The sequence below is a fragment of the Camarhynchus parvulus genome, chromosome 2 (genome assembly GCF_901933205.1).
Source record: "Camarhynchus parvulus chromosome 2, STF_HiC, whole genome shotgun sequence".
NCBI lineage: Eukaryota > Metazoa > Chordata > Aves > Passeriformes > Thraupidae > Camarhynchus > Camarhynchus parvulus.
Window position 1 is genome coordinate 25528388 of NC_044572.1, and position 15500 is coordinate 25543887.

The 15500-nt window shown below is 36.1% G+C and overlaps 1 protein-coding gene across 3 annotated transcripts in view; it reads left to right on the top strand.

Annotated features, from left to right (window-relative positions):
• Positions 1-15168, top strand: part of SDHAF3 (succinate dehydrogenase complex assembly factor 3) — a 29474-nt gene extending 14306 nt beyond the window's left edge. The window contains exon 2 of one of the 3 annotated variants that reach the window (XR_004060516.1): positions 13716-13848. Coding sequence is in view for 1 of the 3 variants with exons in the window: in XM_030943279.1 (XP_030799139.1) it covers positions 13716-13919 (204 nt within the window). In the remaining 2 variants the exon portion in view is untranslated. Of the gene's footprint in view, positions 1-13715 lie in introns of all 3 variants that reach the window. The other 2 variants (XR_004060517.1, XM_030943279.1) reach the window with 2 other exon arrangements.
• The last annotated feature ends 332 nt before the right edge of the window (positions 15169-15500 follow it).

Here is a 15500-nt window from a genome sequence, read left to right on the forward strand (position 1 = left end):
AAATTTTGATCAGATTTTATTTTGAGTGCTGTTGCATAGTGTGTGTTGTTTCCAGTAGAAAGGAGGTTTTGTTATTTTTTTCACTTGCATATTGTACAAGTAAAGCTTCAGTGACTTTCATATAGAGAGGAAAATTATAAATACAGTCTGTTTCTTATGTGAAAAATAGCTGTTAATAAAGTTTTGTGTTGATTATGAAAGAATAGGATGGAAACTAGCTTGTGTGTGTGCTAGTAATAGCTTGTATACTAAAAGAGTTTGAATATATCAGCTGATCATTGAATAATGTCAGTATTATATTACTGATCTTTTAGGTATGGGAACTTGTCTGTCTAAGTGAACTATGTAGTTGATTCAATTGTTTTGAAACAATTGCCTTGGAGGAAGAAGAGAATTGTTTGATATAGTATGATATCTTCAGTACTGAAACATTTGAAAAAAATCTGAAATCTGATAGTCCTCAAAACATAATGTCAGATCTTAACAATAACCTGACATTTGTAATTTAAATATTTTTATCTTGGGATTAGCCATTAAAATACAACTTGAACTGATCTTAGGTTTTTAATGAATGGAGTAATAAAGCAGAGGTAGCCTGGAAGATCTTTACTGGAAGGGCCATTTTAGATCAGGCTGGTTGTGACCTCACCCAGTCCTCTACACAAACCCTTTTGGATTTTGCTGGTAGAGGATGTGCAGAAAAGATTTGACTTAAAGTATAATTTTCAAATGTTAGCTGAGAAGGTTCCCAAAATTTCTTATGTTCGAGCAAGACTAACTACAATTCTAAAAGTCAGTTGTAACCTAAGATGTATTCACAGGTGAATGGTACTGAAGTACAAGTGCTGACTCAGCACTCTGAAGGAATATGGTCACTGACACACATTGGTATCCTTTGTGGCACTTTTACTTGCTTGGTTTCAATCCAACAGTAGTATGGATTGAAAACCTGAAAAATTTTTAATCATACTATATTGGGTTTTGCCTAATAATTAGTTAAGTTTATATAGACATATAACTGCATAGGTGTGATGTTACCAGGGTGTTTATGCTTCTACAGTATGTTTAGTATACATTACTTTAGTTTATCTGTTTTTATACAGAGACACAAGTCAGCCATATAAATTGCATATGTCATTGAAATGAGGATTAATGTGCTATACAGTGTGGAATGTAACTGTGATGGAACAACTTTCACGGTAATTAGCAAGAGTCTGGAAACCTGTGAATGCTGTCTACATCATTATTAATTTTTATTGTATTGGTTTTGATGGATTGGTTGTGTACTTATTTGCACAAATACACACTTTCAATGCACAGTAGCAAGTATAAGAATAAATGAAGTGTATGAGTTTGTGCATTTTTTTAATATTAATGCCATGGTATCTAAAAGATTTATTTCCTGTCTTTCATGGCATTTGATTGATATCTAACAGTTTCAGTTGAATTTATTTAGTAGTCTAGCAGAAAGCATGCAGCAGTGTGCAGTGGATTTAATTGTGAAACTGAAATTCACTTTGAATTTATTTGGCTTTGTCCTTTTTTTCTTAACCTTCAGATGTTCAGTTCTGTTATGTGAGATGAAATTCTCATGGTCCCTTGTACTATATAGCATATCCCATTTGTTGATTCAGCTTTTGGTACAGTGATGCACCCATCACTGAGTACTTGCCAAGTTACCTGCCAAAGATTTCCTTTCTCCTGAGTAATGGAACTTTTTTGTTTTCATTTGTGATTAGGTAGCTTGTTAGGAGCATTTTTGAGGGAAGATAGATTCTGAGAAACATTTCAAATAGGTATGATAATTTTGACAGCAGCTGTAGCAGAACTTTCCCAGGGAAATTCTCTACCTACCTGACGGAATAAAGCATTACCGAGAGGTTCTGTAAAGGAAGATGTTTTGCAAAGTTGTTATTTGTAAATTCACTGGTGTGGTGGATATAGCAAAGAGTTCAGTGAAGATGAGGAAATCTGCTTTATTTTTTTCATAAATATCGTAGAATACAAACGATCCCATCACTTTTCCCCAACGCTGTACAGTCTTGTTTCAGTGTTTTCCCCTATTGAGGCATTAAAAATTGATGTTAAAGCATTATGCTTTGACAGAGAGATGTTACATTTTGTTCCAGTTTTCTAGGGCAGCGGTCACTAGGCAAAGCTAGTGACCACTCCAGGCTGACTTTGCTGTAGTGCTTGTGCCTGTGGCTCAGAGGTCCATGGGGAGCTTTCAGTGTCTGGCCCATAGGGACATTTCCCAAGCAGCCCACAGGCGGCTTTTGGAAGAAGTGTTTATTCTGGTTTACCTGTGTCTTCTGTGATAGCAATGATACACGTGCTGGGATGGCAGAGGAGCCCCTGCAATCCAGTGCCTTCCTGTGCCTGGCCATGCTCAGAGCTGTGACGTGCAGCAAAGGTGTGCTGTGCTCCCCTGCTGCATCTCAGGATACAGGTGAGGGGAAGGGCTTTCCCCTACATCACTAAACAGATGTAGTGAGATTGGTTTAGGCTCCCCTCTCAACTGGTGCCTTCAGAAATTACTTTTTTTTCAAAGGTACATGAAATGTTCTGCAGGACAGCAAATCATGCTAAGAATACTCATCCATCCCTTTAAGACTGAAATAAACCCCTGCTCACAAAGACCCCACAAATTGCCATTCAGTGTGATCCATGAGGTTTTGCTCTGCTTGTGAGCAGATGTCCAGAAGACTTTCTTTTCCATATTTGTATTGGCTAGCAAGTAAAATTCATTAAGACATATAAAGAACTGAAAAATAATTCAAGTTTTTATTACTCAAATAGTATTGCAATTTTTAAATAAGTCCAGAGTAATTTTAAAACCATGCAAATATAACCTGAGATAATTCCTTAGTGTTGAAAAGTCCTGAAACACACATGAAACTTCATGAATAGCTTTGGTATTCCCTGACTGGTAGGAGCCATACTTATTGCATCATCAGTGGATGGCAGGCAAAGATTTTTCTAAACTTATTATATAGTCAATTTAAAACCCTTCCTGATCATATACAGTAGGAAAAGAACTTGGTGTTCTTAATCCAGTGTAAGCAAACAGTGCAGTGGTTTGACATAGATGCTAGTGATAGGAGTATCATTGTATTTGTGTGCAGAGGGCAGCTGAGCAGATGTGGGTGCACCATACCAAAATGATTAAATGATACCACTTAGAGCAGAGGTAGTTTATCATGGGAGTTTTGGACATACAAATACAACTAATATGTGACACTTCCCATTTGTGCTGTTTGCCACAGGCAGGCTGCTTCTGCTCCAAATGTTAATGCTTTCTTTACTTCTTAGTGAAGACTGTGGCTGTAGAATAACCTGCAAGAGTACCAGAGCACAGAACTGAGCTTGCCTCACCAATCTTTATGTGGTGCATCCCTGTTTCTGAAAGGTTGCCCTGATATTTTCATGGCTCTGGTATTTTCACATGCTTTTTAAAGTATTGAGGTAAATTAGTTTCTATGCCAGTTCAACATATACCTGTTTGCTTGGGATCAGCCTGGTTTTGCACAGAGAAAAAGGAGAGGTTCTAGGTGGGTGAGAATTTTTAGGAATATATAGGCAATCTGGATTTTTGTTGTGAAATCTTAGAGCTTTGTTAACTGAGTGTTCACTTAAAACTGAAGTACATACAGCTCTAAGCTATTTGACATACTTGATTTCCATTCCTTTATTTTTTCTGTTTTCCCTGTAATTTGCTAATTGAAAGCAAGCCCCCTTTAATAGCTGGAACACTGCTGGCAATAGCAGGAAAAAGAAATAGAACAAGATATAGGTGAGTTGCTTTTGAAGTATTTGTTATATAGAGATTACAGGAGAACGTGTTGAGGCTTGAGTTTCATATGTATTTGATCTCCCCAAAAACAGTACAGAATATTTGATGGTTTTTTTTCAGAAGTACTTTTAGATTAACTGTCTCTACAGTACTTTATTGAATTTTGAAACTTGTTTAGCAGATGACTGAATTTTCCTTCTTCATTTTCTGCTTAATCCCTCCAGTCTTTGATTGTGTGGCCATCACTTGCTGTATTGTGACAGACTCTATAAAAATCCTCTTAAATGTCAGAGCTGTTGGATAAACAGATAATGACTTGCAGATGATTACAGAAGATTTTTGGTATCTCAGATTGGAGGGTTCTCATGTAGTCAATAAAGATCCATGCTTCCTCTTAGCAGCTCTTGACCGTACTGATGACACATTTGTTTTCTTCAGTTAACTTCTGTGGCCAGTTCTGAAGTAAATCAGAAATTATATAAAAAAATCTGCAAGTTAAAAGTCCTTGGTAAGATACATACATTTGTAGGCTTTAGGGTTTTTTTTAACATTAAGAAACTGCTGAAAAAATAAGCCCAGGTTTAGAATGGGAACTTCTAGTTTCTCTGCATCTTTATCTGCAGCTACACCAGAGGACTCTCTGGCTACATATGTTAAGGAACTTTATGTTGTAATTTTGAGAGCAATAAAACTAAAGATGAAAGAAATGCCATGATTTATTCTATTGCTTGGAGGATATGGAAAACTTTTAAAACAATGTATGTTATTAATTTCATTTGACAGATGTAGGTGTATGTGTATACAAAACATTTGTCTGGTCTAAAATTTGGATGTCATTTAACATACTTTTGCTGCAGCAACAAGAACTTTAAAAATTTGCATTTTAAAAATTTGCACAGCAAGTAATAAGTTAACCTTTTTTGCTTTTTATTAAGTACTGTGAAGTAGATGTTAATTGCAGTAACAAGCTTTTTTTCCATAGAGTGAATTTACAAATACAAACCAGTGTGTTGTTTGTTGTTATAAGGAAGATGTCAATTACATCAATTTGCATTTCTTTTCATAGAGATGTCCTGTTGCTGCTGTTTAAAAGTAAGAAGGACTGAATTGTAACCAAGTGATTGTGGCTAAATACACTGATTTATTTTTACAGAGTAGGACTTTCAGAAGTTCCAGACTAAATGTCATACTTAGATAAGTAACACCCTTATTAGAATTCACCTGTGTTTCCCAGTGGCAGTATTTTTTTCATTTTTTAAATCATGAGTCTGCCTGTGTGTAGGCTTTCTTTTATTGATGGCCAGTCTCCTAGGCAGTGCTCTGGGAAGAGCACACCTCAGAATGTTTGTGTCTTGTTGAAGAAGCAGGTAGATACACTTCCATGACTCCTTGTTTGTCTGCTTTAAATTCCTCCACAAGTGCTGAGGTAGGGCTTGTCTCTGTCCCCTGCTACTGGGGGGACCATGGTAATACTGGCCAAAGAAATCAGCCTCTGATTCAGTGTTTTCTGACGCCAAATTTTGCTTTGCTAAATTAGTATCACATGTAATCTATTGGAACAGGTAGCATTGACTATGCAAAACTGGGGAGGTTTCTGTCTGTTTGTCCCAATGGGTGAATCTGACTTTTACACTAATGATCTTGTATGTTTTTAAAGTATTGCCCACGACCTTTTACTTAATTCAAGCACATATTTCTTCTACAGGTCCATTAAAGTAAAAAATGCAGTGCACCCTCAGCACAAGGGTTATTTCTGGTGTCATGGAAATCAATACAAGATGCCCATTAGTGGATTAATTTTTTGTTCATACTTGAGATTTTCTTTGTTGCTGTATTAGTTTAAGGTTTTGTTTCTAATGAGCATGTAGAAATGCATGCAATGGAAAAATAACAATACCAAATTTGTTTTGGATATATATGTACGCTTTAAATGCATCATTAGGTATAAATTGAGTAGAAGAACATGCATGGAAATCTTTGAAATGTTATCATCTAGAATATATAATCTTTTGCATCTTCTTAACATCTAGCAGTCTGGCAACTAACGTGGTTGTCTTGGAAACAGGCTTTATTTTCCTTTTGTGAATATCTAGATGTGAAATGATTATCTTCCTTAAAAATCTATAAATAATACTTCTGAAAGAAATAACTGCAGATTTACAATGCTTGTCCTCTATTTAAAGAATTGATACAGAAGTCTGTAAGTGATGTTTGCATTGTGAGCTTTAATTATAGTTGTGTGCTTATGTTGATAAAACAGTCTTTAGTGGCTTTTTTAGGTAAAATGCCTGTCCTTAGTGTTGATATTTGTCTGGAAATTATCTGCAATGAAACACTTTGCCAAGATTTCCTAGCTTAATGTTTAAATAGAAATATTACAGTGTAACTGGTGCATTAGAAATGAAATTCCTAAAACCAAACTGATACTGTGGCTTCCAGTCTTTTCCCTTGCCTTGGTTTAAATTAACAGCATGCAATAAATCCTTGGGTATTCTGTGAGATTATAGCATAATATTTGCCAGATAAAACATCACTTTTTTATTAGCCAGAGTGCTGCCTGGCTATGCAAGACATAAAATGTCAAAGTAAAATAGAACCTGGGTCAAGAAATTGCCATTGTTCAAATTGTTGGGTTTTTCATAGGATTTGTATGCAAATATGAAATAATGTTCTTGAAATTTAATTTTTCTGGTCTGTAGCTTATTTGTCCTTATTTGTCAACAGTCTCATAGTTTAGTATTAGTAACAGTGTGTTTTCATCCTGATTTTTACAGATGAAGGTCCAGACAGAATAATTGTCCACCTTTTGTTCTTAAATTTTTAAGTTTAATAAGTTTTCTAATGGAAGTTTTAATATATTTCTCTTCCAAGTATTTTTTGTCTCCAATACCAATTTAAACGGCTTTTAAATTCAGATATGTCCAACAGAGAAGAATATTTTTTTAAGCCTCTCATAAAATAACTGTTTTTTTCAGTGAAACTCACACTTTGAATGATACAACCTGTCCAAGCATAGAGAACCATGGCAAGATCTTGTTTAGCCATTGGAACCAATTGTGTGACCACTTCTTTTGTTCTACATCCCATCTCTTCCTCCTGCTTCATTTCTTGTGCTGCACCCACATTTCAGATTGATCTCTTTTTCCAGAACTTAATTGACCATTTTATTTTTGCTTAAATGTTCAAGTGTGTTCCAGATTTTTTAACTTCCTTATTCCCTAGAGTAAGATCAGGCTTTCTGTGTGAGGTCTGAGATGAAGCTTATTGACCTAAGTGGAGAGAATCTTAAACACTTAAAGACTATGGTTGTTACCAGATGATGCAAAAAGCTTGTAGTGACCTGTATTTTGGCCCCCATGTACAGCAGGGGCATAAGTATTCTGCACCCAGAAAGAAATAAATAATCACAGCTTGTTTTTCCAAAAATGGTGCTGCGTTCCATTTTGGATGCAGTAGCATTTATGTATGTTTACCTTGATGGCCAGGCCATAAACTTTCCACTTTCACCTCAGATTATGATCTCATTAATCTTACATGAAAAAAGGACATTAAAATAACATGTTATTTAAGCTACAAACAAAGCAGATTTAGACTTTGAGCTTTTTTCATATTTCTCTAAATAAATGTCTTTTCTTTGAGTTTAACAATATTAGTTAACTGTGTTCAGAAAAAGCAGTCCATTTTATACCTTCCTGATCAAATAATAATTCTTCATGCTGATCACTAAGTATTACATAATTATATTCCCTGGCTCCGTTTAGCTGAACATTTTTTCATTCTTTGCTCCTAAACTGCAAACAAGCAAGCAATTGAAAAAAAACCCAATCAAACCCCTTATGGTAACAATTCTATATAGTTACAGTATGTGCATCATTGTGTGAATATGATCAGTTCCCTGAAACTGGTTGAGAGTCATATACTAGCATCCTTCTTGAATATCCTGGGAAAACCTGATATTGTTAAAGTTCTCATGGCTTTTCCTTTCAGATTAACTTTTGGTAAAATTTGATGTTTTCTTGTTCCTGTTCTTTATGATACAGATGTCCTGGAGAAATCTGTTTTACTTCTGTGCATTGTAAGACATGGTCTTTCATCGCCAGAAATGAAATTATGCATAATTCAAAGTTAGTTCTAAAGATAAAGAGGAAGTACAGTTTTTTTCTCTCATGTGTTTCACTTCAAGATGTTGCCAAGTCTGGTATCAGCAACATTAGGAAAAGAGAAAACAAACTTCAGGGGAGGGATTGCAGAGTCATTCAAGGAGAAATGGTATTTTTGTTGCCTTTTGTAATTAAAAAAGCACAAAACAAAATAACTAACAAACATTTTCCTTTTAGCATAAGCAAGGAAGTTGATTAGATAGTCATCTACAGCCAGAGACAGAGACATGTAGTAGCTTTCTCAGTGATGAGAACCACATCTCTGGAGGACATGTGATGATGAGAACCACATCTCCAGTGTATCCACTCATCGCAGTGTGTTTAAGACAGAAGTTTCTCTCTCCAGTGCCCAGCGCAAAGACAAGCTACATCTCCAGCTTCACTTTGGCACGTGATATTTAGGTGTAGGCAGTCCCATTGCAAGTGCATGACATGGCTTGAAATGATCTCTGCAAATCTTCCCATCTAATAATGGACTGAAATACAAAATAGCTTATCCAAGCTGCACTTCACACAACTTGTTTTAGAGCTTCTCATGAATTACAGTAGCTTGTTGCTATTTCTTTCTTGTATATGCTTGGTGTGTTGTTACATATATGGTGGATACTGAGGTGATTCAAATGCCACAACAAAAAGTTGCTTTTTCACCTTCTGTTAAGACTTTCAATAGGAGCTGGACATCTTTATTCCCTAGAGGTCTTGTGCTGTGCTAGGTACCTCAGAGTGAAAGTCTTTATTCTTCATTCTGTTGCCCTTTTCTCAGCAATTACTGTTTTAATTATTCACATAAGAAACTCTTTTAATGCTGCCATATGTCATTACTTGGTATAATTTAAATACCATTTGATAGATATTTTCAAAAGCAGGGGGAAGGTTTACTCAGAACTCTTTGTAGTATATTGATTTTTCTTTTTTCACGTGTTAATGGTGTGAGCTTTACAAAACCAAAAGTGATTTATAATTTAAATTTTGAAATTGATAATACATTGCTCCTATTAGGGGATGTGGGACTTTACATAGGTTTTTATTCACATCAGTTAATTAACTTGGCAGTAATTGTATTTTATACAATTTTTAAAATGTTTAGGGCTATTTTTAATGGTGTTATCTCATGGAATATAGATTATATGGGTTAATGTGTTTGTGAGTGCATGACAATGTTCACTGTAGTGGTGTATTAAGCTGAAGTTAAATGTGATAGAATTTTCCTGGGTTTATTATTGCATTTCTAACTATACTTACAGCTTCAGGTAAAATATATGAAGAAGATACTCTGGATTTTCATGGGGTATAGCACCCATTTAAAAACCCCTTCTGTAATACTGAATCTTTTTCTGATTCTCAGTTTAACATCAAAACGGCTTTGCAGTAAAAAATATAGTAAATAATTTGCAGAATTCTATCTGAATTAATATGAAATTATTAATTCAACATATCTCTGCACAACAATAAGAACAACGTGCTCCTTGCTGTGCTGTTCATTCACAGCTGTTTCTTCATGCTGCCACCCTTCGCAGCATGTGTTTGATTTTGCTCTGAGTAGCAGCAGAAACACTTGAAATGCTGCAATTTGAAATTAACTTCCAGGGAGTGATGACAGTGACTTGTCAGGCCGTGCTCTTCTTTTTTTTTTTTATGTCACCCTGAATAAAATAAATTTAAAATAAATTGTTAGTATTTTTCTAGTGCCTGACCGTGCCCTGTTGAACACATCTCAGGGTAGCATTTTCTGATCTGCCCACAGTAATGTTTTTTATCAGTGCTGTCATTAATTTGGCTGCAAGTGGAGATAGTCTTTTGGAATGGATGAATACTTCAGCTTTATACTTTGACTGCTTAAAGGGGATAAAATTTTTAGACCTTTTTTAAAGAGAAAATCTGACTAGAAGGTGAATTGTACAGGTAGTTACTGTGAACAGACATATCTTACTGAGATTTTTGGAGCAGTTGTCTAAAATGCAGCATTGTACATGTTTAGGAAGATGCCAGAGAAAATAAAAATTATGACTGTTGTTCTTTTCAGTGAAAATGAACTAATGGGCTCTTAAGTAATTTAATTTTATGATTAAATAATAAATGTTTATCAGCACTTTGTATTAGCATATGAGATAAATGTGTGTCATTGTGGGCTAGATCTGTTAGGAGTCTGTATATTTGGCAATCAGGGAAGTGGGGCTTTTTATTTGTGTGATTTTTGTTTTTATTTTTCTATTTAATCCTTTCTCAGCTTGGAAAACAAGAAGGCTGATGCTCTTTCTGTAGTGTGTGGTATTTTAAACCTCAAATGTCACCCATCCTCTTGCCCTTTAATGAATTTGTGCATTCTGTGAATGCCTGTGAGTCAGAGAGCAGAGGGGAACTCTGTATTTGCTTCAGCTAGTGAATTTAAACAGAAAACCCCTATTATAGCAAACACTCACCTTCTGTATTTTTGTATAAATAATTTAGAGGTTCAAGCATTTACTCATAGAGTATTTAAGAGAGCCTGATGCTTGGGTTCAGCATGCATGCTGTAGATGCCAATGATCTGAGGCAGAACTGTGACCTGTGTGTGAGGAGTGCATCAGACCTTCCAGGGGAGGCATCTGCCTCCACACTGCCCATACAGAGGGTTTTGGGGTGTCCCTGTGGTTGCACACACTCATGGCAATGCAGTGACATGGCCAGTCTGCACCCTGGACTGTTACCTTGGGCCTCCTTGAAGGTGAGGAGGGTGTCTGTGATATGGATGGGCAGCAGACTGGGGCAGCAGACTGGGATTTAATACGGAACAAATCAGCCATCTTCTGATGGTAAATGGTCAGGAGAGGTGGTTGTAACTTGAACTTGATTCTGATCCTCTGTTTCTGGTGGCAGTCCTGTACAAGGGGGAAAGGCTTTTGCCATTCAGCGAGTGGTTTGGGTTTTGCTTGCTTTTTTCATGTAAAAGCCCAGAAAGTTTACAGCTGGTGCAGGCAGAGGATCATTGTAGTAAGAGCTCCTTCCAAAGAAACAACCAACCAACCTAAAAAGCCACCAGGGAGGACAGATCCTGTTTCCCTCTGCCATCCTTGTGTATGTTGAGCTTGGCTCTGTGAGGGTGCAGGATTACTTGTGTTCCATTTTGTGTCTTCTGTCTCTGTTTTTGTGAGCACAGTATGATCTGTAATTGAAATAAGATGCCCTTGGAAAATCTGCTAAGGATTGATGACAAAGGAGTTTTGTTATATTTGGAAGATGCAGTTAAATATAACGTCAAATGAAAGGCAGAAGTGAAGTAATTTTCCTTGTTTGAGGAAGCTAAGCAAGAATTGGTTTCAGTTCTGCTGGTAAGGAAGATGACCCTGGAAAATAGTTAAATTCTGTATTTATTAAGTTCTAATGGAAACTAGACCTTACATGACCATACTGCCCCTTATTACCTGAGAGGGACTGTAATCATTGTATTTTATGATGAAGCTTATATTATTGTAAGAGCAAATGTTAGCTTCTCCCCTTTTTATTTTTTCATTATGCTTTTAAACCTGTTACAAAACCTTGGAGTTCAGCACATTAAGTTCATGTGCTGTTAGGAAAATGGCACATTTTCTAGATAGAAGCTGAATTTTAAATTATTGTGTGCCATCAAATCATGGAGTACCTCTCCACAAATCACTGATCACATAATAATAGTATTAATTTCTGAGGGAACAGTAATGTATTAAACAGTTAAATATTCCAGACTTTGTTCCTTATCTGGTAACACCAGCAGAAAAAATGAGATATGCCACATATTTAATCTTATTTTCAGCACTTTTATAAAGGCTGAAGCTTATTTTATTTGATGCATCACTGACTTTTGGTAAAATGAGGTGAGAAAGTTCCATTTTCTGTCAGGAGTCTATCAGAGCCCAGCATGTTTCCACTGTCCAGTATTGAATTTCTGTTCACATTGCAGATCGATGTGAAACTGCAACCACTGAGGCTTTCTGGCATGTACAAAACATTTTTTCAGCTAGAAAATGAGTGGGGGAAAAAGAGCCAGCAGTGAAGTCCAGATGGGAGCCCACTGGAGTGCTGTGAGGCAGAGCACCTGGTGTCAGGAACAGGGGATGTGCAGTCCATGACCATGTGTCTGGGTGCAGGGCGCCTGTGGGAGTGGGTGGTGCAGCTTTGTTGAGGACCACCAGTACCGAGATCTGGGTTCTGAAATGCTGGTGCACTGTGAGGGGAGGTGCTGTGGTGTTAGATTAAAAAAAATTGCAGACTGTTTGTCCGTAATTAATTTGATATTTTTGGAAAACAGTCAACAGTTTGTAAAATTCTAACTGTTTCTTAAATGGACTTGAGTTATTTCTAGGTACAAGAGCTCATGCCTGCAGCAATAGCTGCAGGCTGCTCCCAGGTGGTTGTTATTAGCAGTGGGAAGGACTTTCCTCCCTCTGTGGAACCTGCGCTGGTGGGACACTGCATGGAGGGGTTCTTGAAGTTTATATGTTCAGTCAGATCTCTTGATAAGATGTAAAGAGTTTTGCATTGCTTGCTTTCAGCATTGTTTCTGAATTATATGCTGTGAATGTTGTCGTTTGGTACAATGAAAGTGGTATGGGGTTTGTTTGTTTGTTCCTGTGGGTTTCTTGGTTGTTGTTCTGGTATTTTTTAATGTGGGTTTGTTAGTTTTTGTTGGAGTGGTTTTGGTTGTTTTTTTCTAGTCCAGAGTCAGTACTGACTGGATTGTTCTGTGCAGAAATGCGAAGATAGAATAAAGTCGAATGAGGTGGAATGGTTGATGTGTAACTGTCAGTGTGTTACTGGTCTGCTGGGTAGCTTCAGAGATCACATTTGTCCATCTGCCTTGATAAGAAAGTCTGTAATTTTTTATCTTATCATTACAATGTGATTGTTCAATCATTGGGAAAAAAACTATTTAGTTTATTTTAAACCCTACAGCAGCTCTACTGTGAGGTAATACCACTGAGGTGTAGGTTTACCACAGGAATTAACCGTGGTGTCACTGTTTCTGAATGCCTGTTTAATTTAAAAGCAGAAGAGGTGATATTGGGAAGAACCATGAAGAATCAGTTTGATTCAGAGTCTGTACAAATAATAATTTACTTTTGTTTGCCCCAGTTTTAGCTGTCTGTTTTCTTTAAATAGTCATGAATTACGCTTTACAACAGGGCTGGTAAGATCCTGCTGGCTTCAGTGAGGCTTGACATGGTCCATTAACAATCTAATGTATTTATGTTAGTAAATGGTGTAATTTGGAAGTTTATCACAGGCTCATGAATATCTTTATTTCTTCTCACCCACTTCTCTGGAATTATTAGACATACAGTTCAAGTAGTGGCTTTAGTTACTTTGCAGGTAATTGGATTAACAATTCAGTATGCTGTGCCAAGGTTCCTTTTAGCAGAAAATTGGGAATAATGCTTTTCTGGATGTATCAGTTTACGAAGTGTATCCTATTGATATCCTGCTATATAGGAAAGATTATTTTAATATGTATATTAGATCTATAATTAAATTTTGTTTTGTTTTCAATAGTAGTATATGATAGGGCATTAATCTGTAAATATGTGCATTTTAAACTAGCTACATAAAACTGCTGTAGATAGTAGAAATGCTCGAATAAGTTATCTTTCTTATAAAAAGTGTTAATTTTTTTAGTCACTCGTTGTCAATTAATAGACTGTTGTAGGAGATTGTGTAAGAGTATGTTATTACCATATAATGCTATTAAAAAACTTGACCTGAATCTTGCTTTTTTCAGTTTTGTGACCTCTATATTTCTTTCTCATTAGAACTATGCAGCCCTGATCCAGCAACAAATTAATGACGACAAACAAAACTTGAGAGAAAAGGCTGTATATGGAATTCAGCTCACAGAAGAAAACCTTAATGACTTCCGTGATGAACAGATTGGGCAGCTGAAGGAACTGATGGATGAGGCTACCAAACCTCATAAAAAAATCACCATTTCTAAAGACTCAGAATACAAAACCTAAAAGATTAAAAGAAATATTTTAATGCATATTGGAAGCATTTTGAAACTGCTTTTTCCAGTTGTACTTGAATGTGGTTTCTGTGAGGTAATGGACGCTGCAGATGCTATAACTTGTCTGAAGTGGATGTGTTTGGCTTTCTGTGCAAGAACAAATGGAAAAATGGAATAATCACACTTTTATGTTAATTGCACTATTTTTTCTCCTTTTTGTTTTTTTCTTCCTAATGGATGTTGAAGACTGAAAGAATTTGGGGAAAGTAAATTGATGTTTTTAAAATATAGAGTTGTTAGTTTTGGGGTTGTTTTGTAATCTTGGCACCTACAGGGCAAAACATCTTTCTGTTTGCTTATCATCCTCTTCCTTAATGGAAAAGATGCTATTAGCATTTATTTTCTGGTGAAGATTCAGTAGACAAAGGAATGGTACTAGAGTGGGTTTGTTTTCATGGAAAGAAATGAGCAGTATTAGAAAAGCATACTGCTGGTGAAATTGGAAGTTGATTTTTGTCTTGAGCTTTATTGTGAAATGGACTTTGAAATAAAAGATGTAGTTCATTATTAAATTAACCTTGAATCACTCTTATGCAGAAAATTCTGTGTTTTTTTCAAAGCTAAATTCAGATTATTGTTCGTATCTGAAATTTTTAAAAACCTTTCATGAATGGGTTGTGCTGTAGTTTGAATTCACATGCTGTAGTTTGGGATCCCATATTATGCAATATTTTGTACAGACCAGAATTTGTAAATGACTTGATCACAGAAATTATCCTGTTGATGATACTGTATGACCAACATTCATAATTTATTTGTAATAGGTTAAGTCTTGAGTAAGACAATGTGTGCTTGTTGTAACTCATACTGTTGGAACTAAAAAAAGGGGGGTTTTATTGGTTAAGAAAAACAGATAAAACCTTTTGCCTTTCTGTGCAAAAGACAGATTTAATTTCATCTTCCAAACCTAGTTTTATATTATTAGTTTTGTTCTATTTCTGGACCTTTCTCTGTCTGTTACTCACAGCACATTTAAGACAACAAAATTTCTTTGCTCTTGGGGAATAACAGCTTTGACAAGGAACCGCATTTCCATCTGTCTCAATTTGTAAAACATGCCGTTTGCCAAAGCTGTGCTCCAGGATCCCAATGGAGTGGGGAGCAATCTGGGGAGCTGCCTCTTTCTTTCTCCTGTACCTCTCTTCCCAGTTCTTTGATGGGATTGTAGGCTGCAGGTTGCTCATTTCTATTAAAAGTTCACTTGCAGGATTGCTGTGTGAGGATCGTGTGGTTGCTTTGCTGCATTGTTGTGTTTTCTGAGACCCCCAATGGAGGAAGGAGTGATGAATCTGACTCCGTGTTCTTAGAAGGCTAATTTATTATTTTATTATCTATATTATATTAAGGAATACTATACTAAACTATACTAAAGAATACAGAAAGAATAAAGACCGAAGGCTAAAAAGATACTAATGAAAACTTGTGACGCCTTCCAGAGCCCCGACACAGCCTGACCATGACTGGTGATTAAGTCAAAACAATTCATTGTTGGTGTACAATGTGCAAACATGTTCCAAAGCAGCAAAACACA